The sequence below is a fragment of the Zalophus californianus genome, chromosome 10 (assembly GCF_009762305.2).
Source record: "Zalophus californianus isolate mZalCal1 chromosome 10, mZalCal1.pri.v2, whole genome shotgun sequence".
In the NCBI taxonomy this organism is placed as follows: Eukaryota; Metazoa; Chordata; class Mammalia; order Carnivora; family Otariidae; genus Zalophus; species Zalophus californianus.
Genome location: NC_045604.1, coordinates 78,183,415 through 78,211,279, shown reverse-complemented (window position 1 = coordinate 78,211,279; position 27,865 = coordinate 78,183,415). Strand labels below are relative to the sequence as shown.

Here is a 27,865-nt window from a genome sequence, read left to right as displayed (position 1 = left end):
TGGGCCTGCCTGTGCGGAGCCCACAGCCCAGCCAGCAGCAGGCAGTGCCTACCATGTGTCCACGTGGACACCGGAGGCATGGAGGAAGAAGTGAGGAACTATGCCAGGTTGGGGGGGGGGGGGCGAGGGGGAAGCGCAGGAAGGCTTCACAGAGAAGGAAATGACTGGTCCAAGTCTTGAATGGTAGGTAGCAGGAGTTTACCAGAACACTTGGGAGGAGAGGAGAACGGTAGGAAGGCCAGCTCAGAGCTCCAGCCATTCACCCTTTGTTTCTGACAAGACCAGGGTCGCTGGAGCTGGTGCACCTGGTGACTGTAGTGGTGCTCCGGAACACGACATGCTGCAGGCACACAGGAAGTCAGGGGGTGGAGCTGGGCCAGTGGGTGGCCCCTCCAGTCACCGGCCCCTGATGGAGTTCACGGTACTCAGCCTGGGAAGAGCTGTCAGGGTACCCCTGCCTCTGTACCTGGTAGATCCGACCTGCTGAGTGTGTTTCTTTGTACCTACTCAGTGGTTCGGTAGGGTGGAGAGAAGGGAGTGGGCAGGAAAAGCAGCATGGGGACAGCAGGTAGGCCGCTCCGGGAAGAAGAGGCTGGTGGCTAGAGAGGGCAGGTAAGGGCTAGGACAGGTGACGTGGCCGGTGTCTGGCTCTGTAGGAGCTATCGCAATGATCTAGGAAAGCTCACCTTCCAGGCTCTCCCAGGCCTAGCCTGCTCACCTTCTGAGGAAGCAACTAGAATCCTTTTGTTCAAATAGCTCTGATAGGGATTTGGGAACTAGGAGCAATGTCTTCCCCCTAAGAAAGGGGGCAGGCCACGCTAACAAAAACATGCCCAACATAAGGGCAGACCCAAGTCCAACCTCATTCTCACTTACTGGCCCAGGGGCCCTAACCAAATGCGTCTGTCTCTCCCGAGTCAAACAGAGACCATAGTGGCTCCATCGCATGCTGCCGTGAGCTAAAATGAGTTCCCGAATGCAAACATGCCCAGCACCATACCTGCCACTTTCTGCTCGCTGGCGTTCTGGCTTGTGAGTGGGCGGGACTCAGTCTCCCCAAAGAGCTCCTGGGGCCTTGGGCAGCCTCCCCAACCTCCAGCCTCGGGGGCCGGGACTGGAAGAATGTGCGGCACCAAGGGTGGGATCCGCAGGGACGCTGGAGCAGCCAGAGTCCAGGCTCAGGGTCCCTCCACTCTCCAGCTTCTCCCACGGCCTCGGTTCCGACAGGCACCAACGGACCTCACAGCAGCACCTCCCCCACAGGGCTGCTGTGAGGGGCCAAAACGTAGCACACCTCCTTGTTACCTGTTTCCAGGTGCTAATGACAATTACCGATGCCCTGTGGGCAACGGAAAGGTGCTGTGAGCACTTTACAGACACTGACTTGCTTTATCCTCTGACAGCCGACTAGGGGAGGGAGGGAGCTGCAGAGGGCAAAGGACTGGCCCAAGGTCACCCTCTTGGCAGAGGCACAGCCAGAGCCAGGATCTGGATCCAGGGAGTGTGGCTTCAGTGCCCATGGGCCTGACGGATGGGCAGCGCTGCTCCAGCATTCACGCCCTCCAATGCCAATGTGGGGCCGGCCTCCCACAGCGCCCCAGTCATGCTCATCATAGCAGCAGGTGGGCCCGCGCCGCAAAACCTCAGGGGTGGTTGGCATACCACTCACCTCCTGACCTGACCATCGTGACAGCCACCCACAATGTGTAATTATTCCCCGTTTTGTCTCATATACACAGGGCTCCGAATGTCACAGGGGGTCACAGTGACCCAGGCCTGAACCAACCATAACCAGCAGCAGGTGGCTTTTCAACCAGCCGTGAAGGGAAGCTCAGCTGATAACCGCTGCAGAATGAGCCTCTTCTCATTCCAGAAGGTGGAGATCAGCAAGCAAACATCAGAGAGCATAAACACGAGGCCAGTCCCCAGGAGCGCATGCCCCATGCTGAAACCCGAGTAACACGGGGCTGCTGAACGGAGGCCAACACATGTCCGGAACACACAACTGCAGCCACATCAGTGAGGCAACTGGACAATGCTGCCAAATGTAAGGGGGGAAATAAAACCCATTGGGGGAAACGTGAAGAGCTAACAGGCCACTTCTGTTAACGAGAGGAGCGTGGCATTCTTCTCTGTGAATTGGCCAATTAGCAGGGAGTGTTACAGCTGCAGAAGCAAAAAACCAGAGAGATGCCCATCGATCTGGCACCACAACAATCTCAGAGCTCCGAGGACTCGCACTGCATGCACGCCGGGCACTGTGCCTATGTGAGAAGCAGCAGGTAACAGCAAGATGGTGGTGGGACCGCCTAGAAAGCAAGCTCTGGGGAGCTGCCAGGCCCGTGCAAGGCCAGCCTCGTCTCATCCCCGGGCCAAGTCATTTCTGTCCCCCTCAACGCCTAGTGCTGCCTGGTCTGTCCCTTCAGTGCTGTGCCTGGCATTCAACCAAAAGCTAATGAGTCCTAGGGGAGAAATTAATTGTAAGATACTTAGGATGGAAGAGGTGCATTCAAGGCTCATGCAAAATAAAATACACTCAGTAAACGACAACACACCAAACACTCGTGGGGTATTTCTTCAGGAAGAGTGTTTTACTGGAACTTATTTTCTAGAAAGAAGTAGCCGTGGGATACTAGGACCTCCCAGTTACCCCAAACATTTGGCCCAGAAGCCCACACGTCATGCTCAACTGGGAGTGACTATCACTGCAGACAGTGACGGAGGGCACAAAACAGAAGCAGCATGGGGAGTCTGGGGCTGGATGCCTGCAATCCCCTGGTGCTGGGGGAGGACAGGATGATCACCTAAGCTCTGGGGGTGTCGGCTAGCTCATGCACAGAATGTGACAATAATACCACCACACTCTCTGGGTTATCAAGAGCCTAGAAGGAAGGGTCAAAGGAGATGAACGAGATGAGAAACGCCCCCTCTCCCACTGACCCAGAATTTATGGCATAGCGGCCCCTGTTCTGATCCTAGCCAGCCAGCTCATCCCCACCAAGGTCTCTGATTCACCATTTTCCACACCTTGCCCATCACAACCCACCCTCTGCCCTCATGACCCCCAACTCAGCTCTTCATTCTTCAGTCCTCCAACCCAACAAGGCCACCTCCTCCAAGAGGTCTTCCCTCACCTTCATCTCCCAAAGCTGGTTCCTGTTTCTTCCCAGATCCAAATCTTCAATCTGTATTGACATGCTTATTTATTGTCTGTTTCCCCCTACCAGAATGTCAGGACAGGGACCTCGTCTGTCTCGTTCGTCCTGTATCCCAAGGCCAGCACAGCGCCTGCCTGGAACGTGTGGGTGCTCCAGAAACACATGTGGGAGGGGAAAGAGGGGTGAGCAAGCCAGCCAGTCTGACACACAGGAAGTGCTGAACAGAGGGGCACTGCCCTTACTGGGGAATGACCCATCGTGGTAGTGGGACCAAGGCAATACCATGTGAGCCAATAAAGCCCTGTAGCGTTCTTTTCCCTTCTCTCTGTTCATGAAGCTGGAGGTTTCCAGCAGGGTCCCCTGGGGTAAGGTTATGAGCATCACAGCAAATGGTCAGCAGGCACTCAATCTCAGGATGGCCAGGAACTCTGAACTCACTGGGGAAACCCCACCAACTGTCTCCTGGGATTTGAGTTATGCCCACCCGCCTCGCTCGTGGTCTTCAGTTGGGCAGTGAGTTGATTCACACCACTCCCCTCCTGGCCCACAGTCATTAAACCACTGGAGCTTCAAGGAGGGAAGTGAACGGAGTGGCTCTTTTCTCACCCGTGCGCGGCCCCCCAGCCTCCCGTCAGACAAGGCACCCTGAGCAAAACCAAGCTTCCCGGTTGGAGGATTTCAGCACGGGCCAAGACTGGATTTCTCTGGCTCGTTACACACAAGGCACTCAATTCCCTCATGGAGATTCGTTATTTCAAGACAACTAACGTTTACTGCAAGAGCCACGCTAAACACCCAGGACACAAAGGTTACGATGTTCCCATTCCTCCCGATCTAAGCTCCAGAACCTCCCAATGGCTTCCAAGGCACCACATGCCTCAGAGGCTTGTTCCCTCCCTGACCTCACCCTACTACACTCTGCCTTGCTGAGCTGCTCCTTGCTGTTCCTCTGACACACTAGGCACATTCCTGCCTCAGGGCCTTTGCACTGACTGCTCTTTCTGGCCAAAGCACTCTTCCTGTTGAAATCTACATGACTCACTCACTCACTTCCTTCACATCTATGCTCAATTGTCATCTTCCTAATGAGCCCTACCCTGGCCACTCTGTGGAGAACTGCACCCCACTCAAGCCTCTTAGCGCTGCCCCCTCTCCCTTCTCTGCTTTACTACTGTTGCTTTTCTAAATCACTAATTGCGTTCTAACACACTCCAATATTTACTAATAGTTTCATTGCTCCTCTCTCTCTGAAGCTCCTAGAAGCTCTGGGAGGTCTGGGGTCTTTGTTTTGTTCCCTACTGCACTATGGTGCCTAGAACAGCGTGTGGTACCTGTCCAATAATTATTTGTTAAAAAGATGAATAAGTAATGCTGACCCGGCTTCAAGAAATTCAGAGTCTCGTTAAAAAACTCAAATGCCCACAGGGGCCAGGCGGCTGATAAAAACTAACCAAGTTCCTGGACAGACACACTGGAAGAAGTGGGCGCCTCATTTTTCTGTCCCCACTCCCGATTTTCCAACTTTTCACAGAAACCTGGAAGAATTGACCAATGGCTCAAGGCAGACTAGGGACGGTCCCCATTCAACACTGGGGGTGGGGTGGGGGGGGAAATGATAATACCTCACACCAGGCAGCAAGCAGTCTCCAGCCTTGGGGCCACCCCAGCCTGGTCTGTGTCATGCTGCCCAGCAATTGCAGAAAAGCCATCTAGGGTCCAAGCCACGAATCTTCTCCACTCCCACCTCGCCCATGCTGCTTTTCCCTGTTGGCTCTTCCAATATATGGCCATTCCAAGAACCCCTGGCCCTTCTTGGGCCCACTGGACCAGGACCGGCCTCCCTGGCCCTCAGGTGCAATCCCCTGCAGTGCTGGCTAGAGGCTATCCCCCAGTGAGCCTCCATGCTATGGGACTTCCGTCCATTGTCCAGCCCCACCTGCATAGGAGAAAGGAAGAGGTGACTTTCTAAGAGGTCTCTCATCCGCAACAGCACCCTACTTGGTAAGTGGAAAGTGACGCACTCTGGATTCTCTTTGATTCTGTCACATCCTCTTACGCATGAATCAGCACCTCCACACTCGCTACTTCTGCAGGCGACAGTGGTGATGGGAACTACCATTCCATTTAGGGATTACAGGAGAGACCACAATGGCCCCGCAAGAAAGAAAGAATACACAATGAGTTTGAATTCTTTTGTGGGAATGTTTGTATCTGTGCCAATTAAGGCCTTTGATTTATAGTGGTCTATTTTTTCCTTTGGTGTGCACCATCAGCCCTCTCCCAGAAGCCTCTTACCACTTTCAGGAAAAAGAATGTGTGTGCTTCAGAAGCCGCATTGATTAGCCAGGGATCTTGAGTAAGGTCAGGGTCACTGAGAGATTCAGGGTAACTGTCACTTGGGCTGCAAAGGGGGCTACTCTGCATGATGCATTCACTGCGCAGGAGGCTTGGCTGCCGTCTGATTCAAGCCTGGTTTGCAAAGACAGCCCTGCAGCAGTGACCAGGGGACCCAAGCCAATGACTAGTGCTCTGCTTCTGCAAACATGGAAGCAGAGGAGGCAGGCTGCTAGGTTCTCAGCTGCCAGCTCCATATGCTTTGACCCGATGAGTGCTCTGCTAGCAGCAGATCCAGCTCCCAGGAAAGATGGGTGTCATGCAGAGAACTGGCGGCTAACATTTGAGGTGTGCACTCAGGCACTCTTTGGGATCCTCCCAGAATCATCCGGAGACCATTCCAACTGGCTGAACTGGTGCCTACAGAGGGGTGGTCGACATCCTCGTCTGGGGACAAACGAGCCTATTCTGCACCCAGGATTCTCAGTCCCCATACTGAATTCACAGCCAGCCAACCACAGGAACACACCTAAGCTGGTTAAGCCTTTGCACTTTCCAGAGATCGATTCTGGGGCTGGCTAAGTTGCAGGGCCAGAAATGCACAGAGCTCAGCCCACTGCCAAGAAAAGGCAACACTTAACAATTAGTGCTATAATTGTCATTGTTGTTGCTACCACCCGGCCCTCAGTGCCCTCAGCGCCTCTAGTCATAAGGCATCTCCCTAAGGGGTGCTCTCAGAGTGCCTCTACCTTAATCATCCCAAGAAGGAAGGTCCCAAGCAGGGGACTCGGGGGTTGCTGCATGGCTTCAGAAACTAAGATCATTGTAACGATAACATCTAATATTTAGGTCTTGATGTGCACTAAGCTTTAGGAGAAGCACTTTACCCTGCATGTAATCCTCTCTGCAGACCCATGCCCATTATTCTAATTGGAGAAGAGAGGAAACGGATGCCTGGGGAGTGGACTATCTTGCCCTGGGACATACCTAGTGAGACCAGGAGCCGGGATTTGGGGGCCCTGAGCAGCCTGACTCCAGAGTCCACTCCGCTAGACTGTCCCGTAAGGCGGGATGCACAATAGTACCAAAAGCAATCGGCCCTAACACTCCTCCCCCAAAGCCTGTCACGGAGCAAAAAGGTGGCACGTGAGGGTCAGGCTCTGAAGCTATTTCTGTTTTGAGAGTCACTAAGAACATCACAAGAACCCTTGTGACCCGACCCCCAGTTCACCCTTCGAGTTGCTCATTCCCGCAGTGAGTGTCCCTGAGTATCTCTGGCAAGCCCAAGATGGCACAGGTGACGTCAGCATCTCCAGGACAGGGCCCCCTCCACTAACGGGGCATGGGAAGCCCAAAGAGGCCAGGGGTCGCATCCTTACTATGCACCACTGCATCTCTGCTGCGGAAATGGACTGCAAAACAATGCAAAACAAAGGAAACTATTCCACAGAAGCAGAGGATGAAAACAGGCCCTTAAAAAAAAAAAAAAAAAAAAAGCACCTGTAGGTAACGATGCATATCCCATAATCTCATCTATGTGTTCATGTTGCAAAAAATAACGAGACGTTAGCAGTTTCAGGATTAGTGTTCTCTTACTCTATTTCCCTCAACAAGAAACAGGATCTGCTCTGCATTAGAATTATAGCAAGAACTGGCTCTTAGCAGGAACCATATGATTTTAATGCACAGATGAATTTCAATTAGACATTTACCTAACCATGCTGATGTGTTTTAAATTTAACCCTAAATTACAGACTTTTCAAATAACTCTGCTCTTCCCTCTGCTTCTCTCTCTTCAATTTTGGTTTGGTTTTGTGAAAGGTCTGCTGGTAAAAATGAAGCAATACCAGTAACTTATCTACAAATTACGGGAAGGAGAAAGTAGGTTAAAAAAGATCAAGAAACTTAAAACGAGCATGATCAAACCACATCCGAGTTAGGCAGGAAACAATAGGAGACTGTTCTTGCTCAGAGGGAAGGAAGGTGAATCTTACCAGGACTATTGTCAAGCAAGTCATAAATGGGGTTCACCTCCACTCTACCCAAGTTTCAAGTGCAGTCATCCGAACACAACAAAGTTCGATTCTGCACCCAGGGAAAGGCGATACCCGGAAGCAGAAAGCTGACACTTTCACTTGGGCTGGCAATTCCTTCCACACTCAAAACAATCTCATTTTTGGTTCAGGCGTCCACTACAACAAGCAGTTGTGTGTCTATCACAATGGAGGCAGGAACTTCATCCCAAAAGGAGGCCGGCGGGAGAAAGAACAGATCTCCTAAGGCTCCCTCTCATTAGAGGGTTCAACCAAAGTGGGTATCCCAAGCTGAGCGGTCGCCAGGAACTTTGTGCAATTTGCTTTTGCTCAAATTGCAAACCCCAAGCGTTGAGGCCAGTATCCTGCTGTGACACTGTACTAGAGTTTTGTAAGATGTAACCACTAGAGGATGACCAGGGCAAGGGGTATGATTATTTCTCACAACTGCATGCCTATCAATCGCAATGAAAAAACCTGCAAGCCCCAGCACCCCAAAGATCTCTGCGTTCATCTCTTGGAATACCAAGTCGAACTTTGGCACTGAATGTCTTACAGGAAGACCTTCTGGGACAAAGCCTGAGCAGTGACCAAAGAAAGTCCAAAGGGACTCAGCACATCCCAGCTTGCTATTAATGTAAATGCCGTACGGGTCTGTAGAGGCTGCATGGGGAGGGAGCACGTCCGATGGCAAACACATGCCCCGTCTGATGGCGGGGGCCGCCTCGGAGAAGCTTGCTGCGGAAACATGCGTATAATGGGGACCAGACCTGCTGACTGTTCAACGCAATCCCGAAATCTGGAGTTATATGTGGAACTTCCTAAATGTTAAAGTTGGTCATCCATAAAATTTTCTTTTAAATACTTCAAAGACCAAACCAAACAGTTCTGAGGGCTGGACTGGACCCGTCAGGTACCTGATGGACACTTTCGATATATTTCCCTCCCATCCTCACCAACAGCCCTCTGGAGTTGGACCTGCTCCACCTGTTTTCTAAATGGGGTGAAACAATGTGCGTGAAGGGAGCTGGCAGGCCTCAGCAGCTCGGACCGGGAGGCCCCATGGGTTCTGTGGAGTCAGCATGCCACCGTTTGCGTTCAGTCGGCAAGACAGAGTTTAAGAAAGTTGCAGAGAAATGTCTCCAGCTCCATAAACACCAAGTCAGTTCCATGTGTGCTCATCTATGGTGTCCTGGCACGGGCCCCGAGGGGAGCCCTTCCCGGTTCAGTATTCGTCACCCCTGTCGCCGCTAGGTTACATCCTCTCGCCAAAAGCTACTCCTTCCCTTTAGAGCACTTCTAAGACTTGCGATAGTACATTTGTTTGTCTATTTGATCAACATCGGTCTCTCCTACTGGGCTATAAAGCTCCAACAAGACAGACTATTTAGGATTTTGTATATCCACAGAGCTAACACAGTGCCTAATCTAAAGAAAGGGCTTAATAAACACTTGTTGAATGAATCAAAGAAGGGATAGGCCAGACAGGGGCCATGAAAGGGCCCCATTCAATTCAGCTGAACTAATGCCACCACCACCAAGGCCAGAAAGTTTCTGGGAACCTTTTCAGAGGCTCTATGACTCCCTTCAACAGCCAAAGGGGGCCCAGCCAAGCCGCCACACACCAGAAAAACCAGCAGGGCAGGGACTCCTGTCACTGCACTCCGGGCGGTCCTGGCCTTTCGCACTACAGGATCACACTCCACCCACCTGCTAGCTCAGGTATGGCAACAGAGTCGACTGCCCAAGGGCAAACCTAGCCCTGTTACCTTTGTGCCTATTGCCTGAGAAACCGGTTGCAGAGATAGTGCTCCCCAAACAGCCTTTGTGTGAGACACTGTGCTCATCTCAGATACATATGCCAAGCCCAAGCTGCAACAGATACAAAGAGACAAGGTGCCTGCCAGAGCTGCTTAAAGCTGCTGCAAGCAGAGGGAACCTGGGGCAAGGGCCTTCCAGGGTGCAGGTACGGTAAGGTCATAGGGACAGAGGCAGAAACACAGGGCATGCTGGGGGAAAAGCAAGCTGGACTGGTACCAAGGAAGCCTGGAGCTCAGGACACAGGAGCAGGATAGTAGGAGGGAAGACAGGCAAGAGACACAGGGGCCAAGCTGGGAAAACCTGGGAAGAAATCATAACACCAGTCTCAGGAGTCTTCCTTTAGCAGAGTGCAAAATGCACAAACGTGCACAAACTGTAGATGTGCTCTGTTTAGGCCACAGCTGGGTGATCGTTTAAAATTCGCGAGTGTTGGCATTCAAATGCAGATTTCCAGCTTCTCTGGAAACATGAGGAAACCAGGAACTACTGCACCCATATTCCTGCAGAACTGACAAAGGATGCATATGCTCTCCAATTTGCCACAGTCCCCACCCTTCCCTACTGTTCTCTCATGGGGGCCCACATCATGCATAGATGTTCTCTGTCCAGCCTCTGTAGGTATTTGTGCCTTAGACAAGTATCCCCTCATTCCGTCCCAGTAACAGTGTCTCACAGATACATAACCTGGGGCCCAGAGCAGTACGATTTCCTGTTCAATAACATACGATCAATCAGATCCACTCAGTACCCAACCCAGGTTTTCCTGGGTACACATTTCAAGACTCTGATTAGGTTCCTTGAATCCCAGACCAGCTTACACATCATCATTGCTGTAGAGGCAGAATGTTGCGGTTTCTGGTTTTAGAGAAACACACGCATGAGCAAACTGAGCAGCGGCTTCTTATCAAGGTCTAGGAACAGTCCCAACACTAATGACTTACACAACTTCTCTGAACATCCTGTTCGGTCTTAGCGTACATCTCAGAAAGATCACCATTCAGAATGACTTCAGCTAACGAGTTCACCAGGGGTGCGTGATGTATAATTAGGAAGACCTGGTGAGAAAGAAGACATCGGATTTGCATTAAAGCCTGCAATCTCTCCACCTCTCCCTTTCTGGATCAGAAACAACTAGGTTGGGCTACTTAGGCCCTGTGTTGAGCAGCATTCCCCATGAAGCAAAATCCAAAGAATGGGTCCCATTTAAGAGAAGCCAGTGATGCCTCTCTCCATCCAGAGTCGGCCCCTCCTTCATTCAGACTGTTGCCTATTTGGCTGGCTGCTCCCCAGCGGAAGGAAGTGCATTAAAGCAAGACTGTCCCTCATGGCTGGGGGAAGCCAAATCCGGCTGATGTGGAACAACGTGGGAAAGCAGCAGCCAAACCAGCACACTCCTTCCTCTCCACAGGCATTTTAGTGTCAAATTTGATTATGCTAAGACTGGAAGGCACCAACCCAGCATTTCAGTTATAGACGGGAAGAAGGGGCCGGCGAGTCTTGTTCTAATCAAGGACTTGGCAAAGGGTCGGCTACCCAGAGATTCCATCGCTGGAACGAGCTCTGACCCCCGCGGTGGGTTTCAGCACACCAAGATTTCATGGCAGCGATGGGAGGTGTGGACGCTGTGGGGAAGGAAGGCCACACGAGCCAGAGTCAGGCCTAGTTGTGCCAGCATGCAAAATCAGAAGGCACTGCGCTGTCTGGGATGGCCCTGCTACCCCACCCTGTTGCCCAATGCTCAGAAGAACAGCTTTGGGAATCAGAGTATTCAAAGCTGGCTCAGACACACCTGCTACTTTGTTTGAAAATATAAAGACAACGCCAGTGGTGTAGCACAGCTTGGGACATACCCACCATTTTTACAGAAAAAGGGTGTGTGTGCATATCTGCATTTGCTTACATACACATGGAACAGGATTTCTAAACCCTGGCGCTATTATGCGGCCATAATTCCTTATTGCGGGGGGCGGGGGGGCTGTCGTGTGCATTGTGGGATGTTTGGCAGCATCTCTGGCCTCTACCTAAACAAACATGTCTCCAGAGGTTGCCAAACATCCCGGGGTGGGGGCGGCAAAATCACCCCCAGTTAAGAACCCCCTGCAGGCAATGTCTCTGGAAGGGCACAGGAAAACCCTGTAACTATACTTATCTCTGGGGACAGAAATCAGGCAATGAAGCAAAAGTAGAAAGGAAACTTGGTTTTCACCTGTTTGAACTTTTTAACTTAAAAAATTTATTAAAAACAAACATTGTTAAAAAAAGAAGAAGAAGAAGAAGAAGAAGAAGAAGAAGAAGCAGCAGCAGCAGCAGCAGCAGCAGCAGCAGCAGCAGCAGCAGCAGCAGCAGCAGCTAAGCCAGACACTGAAACACTCCTGCATCTGGGCAATGGCACCTGGTGCCTGGGGGCGGGAGTAAGAGGGAGACTTCTAGAACGACAGCATCCCCGGTCACACTAAATTAGTGTCATTAAGGTGAATTTTCTGGGTTTTATAGCTGTGCTTATTAAATAATTTGTAAGGGTGCTTTGACGGAGGCACAAAAGATATGAGATTTCTACCTGATTTGAGGTTTTCACACATTTTGGGCATCAATATGAAAAAGCTAATTGAAAACGCAGGGGAGGATGGGCCCTGTGGCTCCAGCTGAGGATGCCAAATCACATGCTATGCTTTTTGTGAGATACTGAGACAAGTCATTTGGTGCCTGAGCTGCTAGTCCTTCTCTAAGAAAACAGGAGCAAAGGGGTTCTCAGAGAAGGGGCGTGGCCTGACCCCATGCTCCTGAGAGGAGACTCTGCCCATGCAATGCTCCAACAGCTACAGGGTCCTGGGAGTGCTTTCCATGGGATTCCTGTGGCTGAGCATCTGGCTGCTCAGGTCCTGCCAGACTCCCAGAATCCCAAGCAGGAGGTTCGGGCAGATTTGTAATGAGGTGGCAGAAAAGGGTGCCAGGAGAGGCTGGGGTTTGCATGGAGCTCCGTCGCACAGAGGGGCATTCAGAAGGAGTGGGAACCGGTGCAGAGCTCCAGGCAAACAGAGCCCCCAGCATAAGACTCTGAGGGGGGAGCAAGGAGCAGGCCGCGTGTGGACCCCGACTGGCTTAGCCACCAGGGGAGGCCGGGGCTGCGACTCTTCTCAGCCCTGCCTCAATCTCCAAATGGCCCAGGGACCAAGGGCAGAAGGCCTTGGTTCTCTCGGCAAAGCCAATAAATACCTGCGCCACTGCAGAAGTGGGAACAGAACTCTGGTCAAACGTTTGACTACTTGACAGTCTAATGAGATGGACTTAAAGTCTGGACTGCTTGTAATAAAAATATTTTTAAAGTTATGTAACTGGGTCACCATGGAGTTTTTCCCTTCTTGTAAATATTACATAATTACGAGAAGGAAACACACTTGTTTAAGGAGGGGGAGGCAGACAAACTGGCTCAAGACACAAATCTGGGAATGAAGGCTGCTACAAGATACCTTCCAGAAGGTAATCTGGGAACTACAACCACGACAAAAGTCTTTAAAAACAGCCTCATTAGTCGAAGTTTGTTAAACCAAGGCTGCTGCAGGGATATACACACATAGTGGGTCCTGCAGTTTGGGGCTTATTTCAAAATACCATGAATAAGACCCATGCCGTCCACATCTCCAGAGTATTTAGAACACTCCTTGGTTGTTTGAAAACCTCAGTCCCCATGGTAAAAACCAAGCACATAAGTGCCAGGTTTGATTTACTTTTCATTTTTCTTTCAATTTCTACCCACTACCACGAATAAGATACCAGCCCCTCTACTCTGTGTCTGAAAAATAGAGATCCTCCCCTTCCTTTTATTGTTGTTTTACTTCAAGATGGGGGATCCCGCAGAAAGAAGACAGGGCGATGTGGCCTGGTCCTCCAAAGGACCCCCAAATGTGGTTGGGGAAGCAGGCAAATGATGAACCATACCTGCGACAGGAGATAGAGAGAAACCGGCAGGCTGATCTTCGGGCGTTCTCCTCCCTAGTGAGGGTTAAGGGAAAGAGACAGAAGTCCAGGTCACACACGTGAGCAGCACAAAATACATGAAGCCAAAAGCCACCTGTCTGAAGGCGAGGCAGCCTGTCCCCCACTTCCCCCACGCCCCCAAGGCTGTTCTTTCCTGGTACTAGTGAAAAGTCCACTCTGCAAAATAAATTCGCAGTCTAATCCCATCCAATACCATGCTCCAGGCCTCTGTTTTTCCACCTGAGAAATCCTTCACCACTAGTCAAGAGAAGAGAAGAGAAGAGAAGAGAAGAACTAGCTCCTTAAATTACCAGGAATGTGAATTTCCCCCAGCTGGGGCACTGAGCCCACTGCCCCACAGGAGAGGCCTCTTCTCAGGAAGAGCTTTCAAAATGGGCCAAGGAGGGGTTGGGGCACGCTGGCCTTGGGAAAGTCCCTTGTTTGTATTGAACTTCAATGTGCTCCATCCTACATCAACCCTGTGAGGATCTTCAAGACCCTGCTTTGGTTCAGGTAGGTTAGCTGCCTTGGCCAAGGCCACAGAGTGAGGAAAGGGAAGAAGCAGAATTTGAACCCAGGTCTGAAAACTCCAAGGCCCGTGCTTTCTCTGCCTCCCAGAGCTGCCTCTGATAGATCTAGTTACAGATGCAGTTTTCTTCTATTTACTGGTTTTTAGAAAGAATCTCCATGTTCCATCTCCAGAAAGAAAGCTACAACCCCCTGGGGCACATCCGCAGAGGCTGGAGCCCCTGCACAGTAACCAACTGGCTCCATCCTGCCTCCTGCTGAGGTCTCTGCCCCTTACCTCTGGGAAGGACTGGGCAGAAATTCTCACGATAGGATCTGAGAACGGCCAGCTCAAAGCCACCTGGGGGACAGGTTAAAGATGCAGACGGCAGGTCCACTACAGATCCATAGAGCCAGAATCTGAGACGGAGAGCGGGCCCCTGAGGATGTGCATTTCAATACCCACACAGGATTCTAAGCCTAACTGTGGACAGTCACTGCTCTGGGATCTTTTCCGAAGTGTGCTCCAACCCTTCCCATCCATGCTGTGCAAGTTCTGTGGCTGACTGGATCTTCTGCAAGTCAAGTCACTCTGGCGACTATCAGAAAAAGTTACCAGGAACGAGAATAGCTCAAGCATAGGATGCACAGAAACCAAAAACCTAAATTCATAGAGGTTTCCTGTTTCCTTCTGGTGTCCTGTTCTTTTCCCACTCACTTTTATAGCTGTCCCCCCAACACACACACACACTCTCCCTCTCAGCCTCCCCTCTTTCCACCTACCCCTCCTCCCCCAGGAAATAAAAGGAAAGGAAAAGAAAACCAGTGTGCTTTTGAAAGGCATCTCTCTCAGGCTCAAGCCCTGGTCCCTTGCGAAGCTTGGTCCTATTCAAGGGGACTGTCCTTCCCCCTTCTGAAGACTGCCTTCAGCCCACAGGCATGGTGGGGCCAGGCCCCCAGACCCACCTTGTCCTGGTTCTCCAGTGAGTACACGTAGAGGGGCAGGAAGAGCCTGTTGAGCAGATGGTCTGTGAGCACGTCATTGAGGAACTCACAGTTGATGATCAGGATGTCATTGAGATAGTGCAGGTGGTCCAGGTGCTCGGCCACCAGGTCACTCAGTTTCCCCCGATTCCGGTGTCTGCCAAGAAAAAGGACAGCCTTAGCCTGGAAGCCAAAGCACGGAGCCTTTGGGCCTTGGCCTGGGACTTGGGTCAGATGGAGTGTTTCATTCATACAACAAACATTCACACAACAAACAGGCTCAAGGGACACTTATACTGGCCCTACTGGTGGCATACACACAGGGAAAATGGGCAGGTATAACACAATCAATTGTAGGGGACTCCTGGGGTAACCCCCACCCTCTGGGGGCCTCACCACAACTCACCCACTACCACCACCACAGCCCAAAACAAAATGGGTAAATAAAGCAAAATCCAGCTCCCTTAGCAAGCCATTCCACAAGAGTAGCTGCTAGTCAATGTGGCAAGATCCCCTGCCTCCCAAGATAAGGAGTATTAATGGAGCAATAAATCCTTGCTAATTAAAATGCTCCAGAGGAGTACCAAAGAGAAAAGCAGCCCTCAGCAACCACATCCAACCCCCTGGCCCTGAGGTCATATAGGGGCAAAGCGCAAGGAGGTGACACTCGACCCCAGGCCCAGAGGTCTCTGTCTCTTTCCAGTAAAGCAACAAGCATGCTTCTTGGGCCCCATGGGTCATCAGTCTTACACTTGCCAAGAACAGAACCCCAAAAACAGCTAGTGGCACACTTTCACTACCCCCAAAGTGGTATGTTGCAAGGAGCAATGTAGCTGTGGTAAGACATTTTGTTTGTATTATAATTATTACTCAAGTAATAGATGGTCATTTCAGAAGACGGGAAATTGAAGAACAAAAAGCAAAAGACATCAAGGTCTCCTGTAGTCCAACCACTAAGAGATAACATTTTGGGACTTGTGACCCTACAGTCTGTTTTCCTATTCCCATTTCTATGTCCCCCTATAATCACATCTAAATGCAGGTATTATGTAGCTATCCATCTAACCATACGTGCCTTAAAAAAAAAAAAAAGTAAAAATAGGATCAATGTTGTTTCTTTCACATAACTAATAATTCTTAGTGTACTCTAATAAGCTATTTAATGAATATACATAGCAAATACGTGTTGTAAAAGCTAACAGTATGATGAGTTCCTATGAGCCCACCATCCAGCCGAGACTTACAACATTTATTCGCTATGTTTTGCAACCTTTTCCCCCATTTAGTAAGATACTGTGGGAATTTTTCTTCAGCAAGATAGTTAACACACTTTACTTTTTAAACCTTTAGTTTAAAAAAACATATGCAGATGGGTTTAAAAGTTAAAGGGTATTGATAAGCTGATAATAAAATACAGCAGCTCTGGCCCAGTCTCTCCAGAGAAGACAGGTTTTAACTTTTGAATTGTTTCTGTGGATAGTGCCACCCACACCTCTAGAAAATCTTCAAGGTCGTCTATTTTGAGCCATTTTAGATATCGTGTAATGACCTCCTGGTATGACGGAACTCTTATCGTTCCCTCCGCCCCTCCCCCTCAAGTCATCAACAAGTGGTGTTGACATCATCAGGACCATTCACCGTAGGGCCACACAGAGGATGAGGAGTCCACTTCCTTCCTGGAATAACTTTTTGCCTTTTCTGGAAGCAAGTGCCACATTATGTGTCACATCCATAACTACTCATCTCCATAAACGTCCTGGTTTTCCCAAATGCCCTGTCGGGTCTGCCACCCACCTATCCCCGCTTCTCTCCCAGTATTGGGGCTCATATTCCATGGCTTGAGCCCTGTCCCCCAGGAGACCTCCTTCCTGGATCCCCTTATCATCCCGAGCCGCCTAGGTGAGCCTCTCTCCAGGGCTCCACTAAGCTGTCAGTCTGGGGCAGTAGTTCTCCACAGATGGCGATTTTGCCTCAAAGGAGACATCTGGCAATGTCTGGGGACGTTTTTGGTTGAAACAACTGGAAAAGGGGCACTGCTGGAATCTCGTGGGTGGAGACCAGGGATGCTGCAAAACATCCTACACAGGATGGCCCCCCAGAACCCAGAATTCCCTAGTTCCAAAGATCAATAGTGCCGACTTGGAGGAATCTTGCTCTGGGACTTGTATTCATCATTCTGGGGCCCAAATCACCATCTTAATCTGTTGTGTTGTGTTGTTTGTTTGTTTGTTTTTAACAGATTTACAGAGATATAATTCCCACACCATAAAATTCTCCAATTTCAAGTGTACAATTTAATGGTTGTTAGTACATTTGCAGAGTTGTCCAACTGTCCTCCTGATTCACTTTAGAACATTTTTAACCCCTCCTCCCAAAACAGCCCTATAATCCCATTTCCCCTCAACACACCCCCTGTTCCATCTTGGAAAACCACTAGTCTATGCTCAGTCTCTCCAGACCTGCCTGTTCTGGGCATATGATATCAATGGGGTCACACAGAGTGTGATCCTTTACATCTGGCTTCCTTTACTGAGCATCATGCTCTCAAGGTCCAAGCATGGCATGCCATGTGTGAGCACTTCCTTTCCTTTTACTGCCCAGTATCATCCCACTGTATGCAAACGCCCCATTTTGTTTATCTGCTCACCAGGTGGCGGATCTTCTTACTCTTCCTACCAGCTGCCTGACACCCCATATACGGGTGCGCTGATTTCAGTGACCCTCTTCCCTTCTAGGAGGTATGAGAGTTGTTTCTAACTTTCCGCAGTTATAAAAAGTGGAAGGTGGGTGGAACCTTTCCCAGGACAGAAGTCCACATTCGGCCAACACACAGGTGGGGAAGTTTCGTGCTAGTGTTTTATTTCCCCTCGATGAAAATGGAATTCTCCCCTAACTACTCTCTCTGCCTGGGAAACACCCGCGCCCAACTCCCCCCCCCCAAGGCGGTCACTTACTCCTCATCAGTCTGCACACAGTTATCAAGTTCGATCACGTGGCTCCCGATGAACCAGACCAAATTGGAGAAGTAAGGAACGGCGGTTTTATCTCTGATATAGTGCAGCATGGCCTGGTTATCCACTGAGAAAATTCACAAAAGAAGAAGAAGAAAAAAAAGTCAAGCTACCAAAAATAACTGGGGGAGATTAAAAAAAAAAAAAAACCCACAATGAAAAAGCTCTCTGCTATAATCTGAACCTTTTCTGTCTTTCCTGGGAATACTAGAAAAATGGTTATCTTATTCATGAAACCATACACATCAAGGCAGTTCTTATGCTATTTTTATAGTTAATAAAATGAATTAATTGGGCTAAACATTAATAGTGCAATCAGAAAGGCTACTTCTTAGCAATGTATTTAGCTTAACTACAATGGAAACCATGCCATTATCAGGCAAGTTTCCTGTATATTACGTGTAAGGATAAGTTAAGAAAGCAGAAAACCAGAAGTTAATAACTTACATGACACTGGAATAAGGAACACGGGAATCGTCATTGAAGGAAAGGCAAAAAACAGACAACAGTTAACAGGGTTAGGAACTGGGATGGTGAGACAGTTGCTCAGAGGGACAGAGGGCTAGGGCAGGAGGCATCTAAAGATACGGGCTGGAAGAGAACAAGAGAGAGGAGAGAGCAGGGGCGGCAGAACTGGGGCTCAGACCAGGGCACAAACTCAGCAGCCTGCTGGGTGGGCTGGTGACTCAGTGAGTGAGGCTGGGAGACCCAGCCTGTGAACTAGGGAGCCCGAGCCTCAACCCCAGGGAGAGGCGCTGCTTCTCAGTGCCCACTCACCACCGCCCTACAAGACTGTGGGCCCCGAGCAGCCAAGTCTCTACTTTCAAGTCAGAAATCCACAGAGTGACCCAAGATCTCCCCGTGTTTAAATACTGGCAACTACGTATCTTTTCAAGGAATACCTAAGCCAATCAAAACACGTCTGAGGGCTGGATCCAGCTCTCTGACCCTCCGTTTGGGACCCTGGGCAGGAGACCCACCGGGCTCTTAGGCTCTTCAGTTTAGAGCAATCCCACAACAAGGCTGGAGTGAGTCCCTGAGGAGCTCCTCCCACCCCCAATTAGGGGTCATCTCAAGTAATAACATCATAACTCAAAACTCATGAAGGTCAAAGCCCTTTAGTCCTTGAGAATATGGAGTCCCAGCTCCAGTGTGGTGACTCCAGGGCGAATAACCCCAGTGTCAGGCAGAGAAGGCATGCCCTCAGGGGGGCAGTTCCAGGCGAGGGAACTTGCGTCCAGCCAGACTTTGTGCCAAGGCGGGCAAGGAACCCGTGGAAGGGCTTTCTCCCAGAGGCGACGTTTTGGGCATTAAGTACATCTTGACAAAAGGCTAATCTGTTGGACTTTGCAGTCCGTTGAGAATACAATGCTGCCCCCTGCTGTTCATGACATCAAATGCTTCTACATTATTTAAAGATCCCATAACCCCAGGCTGTACTTAAGTACAGTTTACAGCCTGAAACACAAAAATGTAAATATAATATTCAAAAGACAACTCCGCTTTATCTAAGTATCACATGGCTGCTTGGAGTCCCACACGTGCCTGTCTTAGGACATTACTACTACTGTGTGTCCGTACGGAGACTTCAACATGTAGGACTGAGCGCACGCCAGGGAAGTGGCACAAAACTTCACGGAAGGGGCCTGTTAAATGTTCCATGACTACGAGCCTTTCATGAGACATGCAACCCCAGCTGTCATACATGAGCCCCCTGTCCCCACCGGAGAGCCGTGTATACAGACTCAAGAGAGCAAGCCCCAGCCGTCAGGTTAGAAATCAGACAAGGCCTGAGTGCCTAGGGAAGCTTACCTTTGTAGACGTTCAAAGTTATGGTTCTTACAGCAATTCTAACCATGCTTTCAGGGTGATTGAAAAACTTGATGGCTTCTGTGTACAGGGCAAAGTCATTAGTGTGCTAAAACAAAAGAAGTACCAAAAACGAGTTACAAACCCATAGCGCAGGCCTCCCCCCACCCAGCTTTCTGAATCCTATCAAATATCCATAAAAGTGGAAAAAACCACTATCCCCCATGAACCTTGAGCCAGTGGTTCATTCCCAGTGGGGAATGTGGGAAGGAATGGGGGAGGCGAGACAGTCCCAGAACAAATAAAAAAGGGTCTCGACAATGCCAGACCTGGGCTTGTGATGTGTCCTGCCACTTCGCAGCTGCGTGCTATAATATTCCTCAGCCTCTGTGCCTGCGTCTATAAAATGGGAATCACAACGCCCACTTCGCAGATGCTAGGAGTCACTGAGGTGATTTCAGGGGCTGGAGCCTAGCACCGGACCTCCCACCTAACAAGCATCAGCAGTGAGGCCGGTTGTTACTCTCAGAGGCCACTTCAACTAATGAAAGGCAAGTGTGAAGTTTTATGGCATTCAGAATCTCTTCTGGCTAGGACACATTTCTCTACTTAGAAATACTAAAAATAAACACATTACCATGGAGGAGGAGGGGTTGGGGAATCTGCTGGCATTAAACAGATACCATCAGAAGGGATCAAAGCAGTTCCCAAGCAGAGAACTGCACTGCTGGGGCCTGGATCTGGGCCTAGAGCTGTGCGGGGCAAGCTCTGCTGCCCTCTCCTGGCCAGTGTCCCACATGGCTCTGCATCTCCGCTCCAAGGGCACCCGTGGGCAGTGAGGGCGTGGGGAAGAGGCAACAGCCGGCCTAGAGCACGGTGACAACTGTCTAATGGGGGCAATGCCACTTTGAGCACTAGACGTGTACCCTTGGCAAGTGGTAGCTACAGCACTGGCCGACATGCAAGAGGAAACTGAGCCCACCTCAAAAATAAGGCTGCTACAGCTCCCCTGGTGACCGGCAGGATGTTCTTCCAGAAGCATCGCTCTGGTCCCAGAATCGCAAGGTCCTATCCTCTCATCCTGGGGTACACAGCCCAGCTGCACCTGAGTGGAGCTACCTCTCTCTGGCCTGAATTTCATCCACCCGGGGAGTCTCTGGCACGATGCAAAGATCATCTACGTGTCTCTGGACATGGTGAACTAGCACCTACCATCTGCCAGATACTGGGCCACACGATGTTAATTTTTCAAACTGCCATACATTTTGTGGCTGTGGTTGACAACTAATGTTTCTTCCCTCTGAGACCAGTTCTTCCCCACTCCAGGCTGTTCTTGCTGCATCCCATGGGGACAGCTGGATGGATTTTGCCCACACTCTGAGGGTATGTTTGAGTGGACGGTCTGATTCTAGAGAGAAGCAGACAGAAGCAGACAGCACATGGCTGTGTGGTAGCCCACCTCCGGGACGGCCCAGTGACCACCAATACAGTGGCCTGTATTCATGTGCTATCATGCTCTCCCACACTGGGTCAGGGCCCACCTGTGTGACCTAAATAACATGGTGGGAAAGATGGTGTGTCTCCTCTGAGGCTGGGTCACAAAAGGTACTGCAGCTCGTCTTGGTGTCTTGGGTCACTTGCTCTGGGGAAAGCCAGCTGCCATGCCATGAAGGCACTCAAGCAGCCACTGGAGAAGCCTATGGAACTGAGGCCTCCCGCCAAAGGCCAGCACTGACTGGTCTGCCGCAGGCGTGAGCCGCCTTGGAAGCAGATCCCCCGAACCCAATCCAGCCTTCACATCTAGCCTCATGAAAGACCAAGCAAAGCTGCCCTGCGAGGCTGCTCCCAAATTCCCGACACCCGCTGAGGGAGATGTGGCACGATTCTGACCAGGAAGACACAAGAGGAAGTCTGCTGGGGGGCTTCTGGGAAAGAAGTGTTTTTAGAAGTTAGAAAGGAACACAAGAAGGGAAGTGATCTCTTCAGGCTTTTCGGCAGTGGTGCATGAATATGTGATGTTTGGAGCTGCTGCAGCCATCCTGAGACCATGAGGGGTCAAGCCTGAGGACGGTTGCCAACTATAGGGTCAGCGGAGCAGACAGATGAAAGAGCCTGCATCCTCAATGAAGCGGCCACAGGATGAACCAGACCAGGAGAGCCAGTATCGGTACCTTTTACCAATGAGATAAACTGAGCTTCTCAAGTTCCTTTTCACCATGAAAACAGCAGCAACTTATTTACTAAAATTGCTAGTAATTCTCCCAAGGAATACCAGGGACGTTAGCTAGTGAAGGGCAGCAATGGCTGTGATTTTAAGGAGCCAGGTACGTACTAGGGGCTTTGAAGACATCATCTCATTTAATTCAACCCCTGGAAAATCCTGCCAGGTGTAGATTCTCATCCCCGTTCCCAGATGGGAAGACTGAGGCTCAGAGGACGGAGAAGTCTCTGAGGTCATGCAGCAGGGAAGTAGCAAAGCCAGGGCGAACCACAGTGCAGGCTTTTCCCACAGGGAAGCACAACCCCGAGTTAACGTTCAGGCACTTCTCCCTGCCGAGAAGGCAATGCTCTCAGGTAGCACAAACTGAATTTTACTTAAAAACAGAGAGGTGACTTATAAATTAAAAAAAAAAAAAAAAAAACACCAACATTTTTTTTTTAAAGCAGGTCAAGGTCTGACAGTGTCGCTATGAAAATCAGGTAAGGGTGAGCATGCAAGTGCTTTGTCAACAGATATGAGGCCACCCGGCCTGAAAGTGCTGTTCTGACCGGCTAGCTTTCCGCCCCAATGTACGTACCCCTCTGGCACTTACTTACCTCGTTGTAAAAGAAATGGACAGTGTGGTTGTTGAGTTTTAACGAAAGTGTTTTCAGGAACGATATATAATAGGCCATAATCTCCTCATCGGAAAAGTCAAACTTATGGACAATGATAGAATTTACATAGTTATTAGAGAGCAAATAATCTAGAGGGAGGAAAAAAAAAAACAGAACACAAAACAGATGGGTTAATTCGTGTCGGAGGAAAGCCAAGCAGACAAAGTCAGGTAACAGAGGACTCTGAATATGCTCGAACCCATCAAGCTTCTGGGTTGCTGGGGTTCAAAAGGGCAACAGGGAGCAACTTCACCTTTAGCCAACACAGAAATCAGGCAGCCGCTATGCGCAGCCTCCAGAAAGTACAAGAGCCATGAGAGAGAAAGGCCCGGGCTACCCCTCCCTCCTACACCAAATAGAAAAAACTTCTGAACATTTTTTTCCCTGCTGGCAAAGTTCAACATAGAGGTGGGGGTGGGGTAGATGTGCTGGTGTGTGGGCATTTTCACAAACCACCCACACATGAGGGGAAAAAGCACTGTATTTTATTAAAAGCTGCTCCATGTTGCCATCAAGAGTCACAGTGCCATCCCTGAATGTGACAAAGGGCTGTGTGGTTTTTTTCCTCCCCATAGAGCAACATGATTTCCTAAAAGCTACTTCATGCCAAATCCTCCACTCCACGCCCAGCACCAGGCTGAGTGCTTTACATTATCACCACAACAATCGGATCCGGCCCAACAGGTCTTGTTCTCCCCATTTTGCTGAGAATTAAAAAAAAAATTCAGGGCGCCTGGGTGGCTCAGTTGGTTAAGCGACTGCCTTCGGCTCAGGTCATGATCCTGGAGTCCCGGGATCGAGTCCCACATCGGGCTCTCTGCTCAGCAGGGAGTCTGCTTCTCCCTCTGACCCTCTTCCCTCTCGTGCTTTCTATCTCTCATTCTCTCTCTCTCTGAAATAAATAAATAAAATCTTTAAAAAAAAAAAAAATTCAGAGAGGCTGATTAACTTTCCATACGTCACAGAGACCGTCAGTCCCAGAGATGGAATTGGAAGTCAGGTCCTAGGTCAAAGTCTGTGTCAATGTCATGCACTAATGGGGATGAAGAATGAAGGCTGGGTGGCAAGGGCCCGAAGCAGGGGGGGTCAACTGCAGAACGGCCACCCTCGTCCAAACTCCCAGCCCCTGCAGAAATGGAGGCCCAGCACCAGGGGAGCCTCCAACTGTGTGAGGGAAGCTGGAAGACATCTGAAGGCTGCCCGTGACTCTGCAATGGTGGCCACAGGACCAGCTAGTTCTTCATGCTGGACTGGCAGGCAGAAATAGGTCTACAGGCCAGCTGCAGCCTGTGGGCCTGCAGTTCGCAACCCTGGCCTTGGGTCCTTGTCCAGGCAAGTCTCTGGGTCCTTCCCAGCCACCCTGCAAAGCAGGTGCTGCCATCCCACACTGTGTATCCTGTGGGCAGCCAGTCTGTGAGCGCTGCACCATCCCACCGCCACCCCCCAATAGTTAAAGGCATAATGGGATCAACACCCACACCTGCAGGCAGATGTGGTAAGGCAGTAAAGCTCAATGGCTGGGAACCTGGCTACTCAAAATCTGGTCCTCAGACCCCGCAGCCCAGCATCACCTGGAGCTCATCAGACACATGGAACCTTGGGCCCCAGCCCTGCCCACCGACTCAGATCTCTGGGGTGGATGAGGTACACGGGGCGTGTTAAGGGGCCCTGCTCGTATTTCAGAAGCCTTGCGTTTGAAGGGGACTTGGAGCCACATTGCCCCTGCCACTTCTAGCTGGGTGACCCTGGGAAAGCCGCTTACCCTCCCTATTCTCCAGTTTCCTTGTCCAAAAACAGGAATAACAGTACCTTCCCCAGGGGTCGGCTGTGAGGATTAAAGCAGACGAAGCACTATGGACAGTGAGGGGCACAAAGCAAAAGCACGCAGTAATGGCAGCTACCACCATGTCTCTTAGCACTATTACATGGAGACCCCGGAGACCCCAATGACCCTCCAGCCACCAGGACCGAACACAGTTGGTCTTGGGGGAGAACGGGAAACAGACCGTTATTTCATGCCAAAGAGGTACCCAACCTAAACCAAAGTACGACTAGAAAGGCTGCCATCACCAAATGCACCCCAAAGAATCATCCAGGAGCCCGGGGCGGCGAGAGGGACCATGGCAGCGCCCACTGCTGGGTTCTTCTCAGAAGCCAGCTCTCCAGGAAAGCCACTGCCCTCAGAAAAGCATCCTGGGTGTTCTTGGCTTTAGAGACAGGCCCTGCAGTCTGTAGTCGTAGCACAGTTTTCTCTACCTCCTGACTCTAACAATTTCTGAGGCAAATCCTGAAGCTCCAAGAGAGGAGGCAGTGGGTCTGGGCGGGGGGTCCTAAGAATCTTAATTGACTTGTTTAAAAATGACATTACACACATCATAACTCTTCAGTGTACAGCTCGATGTGTGTGGAAATTTACATACAGGTGAATCTTAAATCCAGGTGCCTATGAATTTATATGTATATATAGCATATAGACACACACACAGGGGTATATACATATACACACCACGAATCTCAGGTGTCCAGCTGGATGAATTTTTGCAAACATTATACACCATGTAAGGACCATCTAGATCAGACAGAACATATCTCTAGCTCCGCAGAAGGCTCCCTGACAGCCCTGCCCAGTCAACCCCCTCTCCCCAACAATAAGCCCTACTTTGACTTGAAGCACACAGACTCGTGTTGCCTGTTCTCGAGCTTCCTATCCATGGACCACGACACGCACGCTTCTCGTGTTCTGGCCTATCACCGGTCACCATATCTGAGAGGCATCCGAGTTGCCACAGGCAGTGGCAAGAATCCACTCCTTTCCTCCATTTTGCCATGTAGTGCTCTATTCTGTGCACAGTCCACAACCTACCCACCTAGAATCTTAACTTGTAACAAGCAGCCCAGGTGATCCTGAGGCCTAGAGCCCTTCTTCCCCATTCTGTCCTGGCTGTGGCTGGAGATGAATGAGCTGGCAGGAGAACGGACTATGGAGATGTCACGGGAAGCCCCACCCTGACTGGCTGGCGGCTTCCAGGCCACCAGGGGCATGGACGCCGCTGCTGGCAGCTTCAGACATACAACCAAGAGCCTCTCGGCTGCACTCTTGAGCTGGAAAAGCCACATGCTCCCATCATTCCCCAGCAGGGACTTTTCCAGGGCCTCCACAGGATGACTCTGTGGGTGGTGAGGGCCACCGTGGAGGCAGCCGAGGTGCCTCTATTATTCGGCTGGGATTTTTCTACTACCCCCTCACTGGGTGGCCGACTTTCTGTGGTATCCTTTTCTCAACCCAGGAGTCTCTAAGTAATCTCAGTCTCTCGGGCCCTCTGTGACTTAGGTCACCGAACCCGACAGGCGACAGGTGCACTTGTGAAATGGCTGCTGGTAATAGTGAAAACCCGGAAAGCACCTCGATGACCGTGGGCAGGTTGACGAGCTCAGGGCTCAGCAAGACGCAGCTCCGGAGCCACACTAGGTGGGGGCACGTGAACGGGATGCATGAAGATCTGAGATACGGCAGGAAGTCGGGAAAACAGAAACAAATGGCAAAATGCTATGTGTCCACTGGACTGTGAGGGAGAGGCTCTGCGGAACTTTTGCTTTCTATATTCTTGTGCTGTTTGGTTTTTGGTGCTGAATAAGGACGTTTCCTTCCTATGACTGGAAAATAAAAATGAGAGCCAAAGTCACGTGTCCTCCTCCCCCCGCCCCCAATCGAAGTGCTGTAAAAGGTGGTGATGTCTGCCCCTTCTGCAGGGCTTATAAAAGCTCTCTGGTGAGTTCTTCCTAAAGACAGTGACGTCTGCCTGCGTTTCTCATAGAACAGCCCCCTTTTCAGTCCTAATTCAAGAAAAGCCATGTGATCCAGAAACTCCAGCATTTTCTACCATCCCAACTGCCGTGGCTAGCTGGGCTTAGGCCGGGTTACCCGAGAATAGATAGACATTTGGGGGAATGCTGGATTTAATGATGAAAGCAGCTCCAGTGGACGCCTCCATCTGCCAGACCCCAGGCTCCATTCTGCACATCCGCTGTCACACTTAATCCTCAGACCACTCTATTCCCCAGATATGAGTATCCTCTCCACTTCACAGAAGCAGAAACCGCAGCGGGGAGCGGAGAGTCCACCCCCGGAGCCCACGCAAGGCCAAAGTGACAGAGCCGGGCCGGGACCTGGTGGGTCGCAGTCCAGAGCCTGCACCCCCGAGCCGGGTCTTCCCCGCTCGGAGTTTTCAGAAACCGCACACAATTCATATCCAGGGTAACAAAAGCTGTTAACACGGGAAACCACTTAGGGAGAGTGAGTCAACTCACTTGCGTCAACTCATATTCATCGGGAAGTGTGAGCAGAGACTCCCAGGACAGCAGCACCACCTAGTGGCCGCTTCCCAGAGCCACCACGCACAGCCCTGCCTGGGCGAGCTCCCTGCCTCCTCTTGAGGGGGAATGCCACCATCTCTACCTCCTTCCACCCACCAGAAACTTTTTCTAAACCTGTCTTGGGACCTAGAGCCCACCTTTGACACAGACATTCAGCCACTTGTCTTCTCTTCCCAGCTTCTGGCAGGCAGGGCCTGGGGCCAGCTGTAGTTGTCTTAGGAGTAATAAAGCTAGAGGTCAAGCACGCAGGAAGAGAAGCTAAACCCGGTTTCTTGCCCTCGGCTCTGCTGACATTTTGGGCTAGATAATCCTTTACTGTGTGGGGCTGTCCTGTGTGCTGTTTGATGTTTAGCACCCCTGGGCTCTACCCACCAGATGCCAACAACACCCCAGCCCCCACCCACGACCACAACCGAGAATGTCCGCAGGCAATGACAAATGCCCTCCAGGGGCACAATCACCCCCAGCTGTGGACCCCTGAACTAACTCGGCTGGGCCGAAGTCCCTTCTGGATTCTGGCCTTGCTAGAGCTGTCACCACGGGTTGCCGACTGGAACTCCCTGGGCACTAAGTGAGGGCACGGCCCTCACAGGGCGGTTGCTTCAGATGTAGAGCCCAGGCTTAGTGAGGACAGAGAAGCAGCTCCGAGCCACACCCTTGCACACTCCTGGGCCGTTCTTCCTCACTTTGCTGCTTCTAGCCCTTATTCCGTTGGCTGATGATTCAGTGACCCCGACAAGTTATAAAGAAAAAAATGGGAACAGCCCAAAATCACTGAGCAGAGGGGAGCCCTCTCAGCCCTTCACGGTACCACACCACACAGGGATAAACTTGGTGTTATGGACCGAACTGCATGATACCACCACTCACACCAGGAAGCCCTAACCCCCACTGTGACCACATATACACAGATGCTTTAAGGAGGTAATTAAGGTTAAACAAGGTCCTAAGGTGGGCCCCTGATAAAAAAAAAAAAACTCGT

General features: G+C 50.7%; 1 protein-coding gene across 13 annotated transcripts in view; it reads right to left on the bottom strand.

Annotated features, from left to right (window-relative positions):
* Window positions 1-27,865, bottom strand: part of CLEC16A (C-type lectin domain containing 16A) — a 200,952-nt gene that overhangs the window by 156,452 nt on the left and 16,635 nt on the right. For 10 of the 13 annotated variants that reach the window (XR_003522964.2, XR_003522965.2, XM_027610767.2 and 7 more), the window contains exons 4-10: window positions 22,450-22,598; window positions 19,636-19,741; window positions 18,271-18,276; window positions 17,767-17,890; window positions 14,795-14,969; window positions 13,283-13,336; window positions 10,288-10,401 (exon numbers count right to left, since the gene is read on the bottom strand). Coding sequence is in view for 11 of the 13 variants with exons in the window: in XM_027610767.2 (XP_027466568.1) it covers window positions 10,288-10,401; window positions 13,283-13,336; window positions 14,795-14,969; window positions 17,767-17,890; window positions 18,271-18,276; window positions 19,636-19,741; window positions 22,450-22,598 (728 nt within the window). In the remaining 2 variants the exon portion in view is untranslated. The remainder of the gene's footprint in view (window positions 1-10,287; window positions 10,402-13,282; window positions 13,337-14,794; window positions 14,970-17,766; window positions 17,891-18,270; window positions 18,277-19,635; window positions 19,742-22,449; window positions 22,599-27,865) is intronic. The other 3 variants (XM_027610768.2, XM_027610774.1, XM_027610776.1) reach the window with 1 other exon arrangement.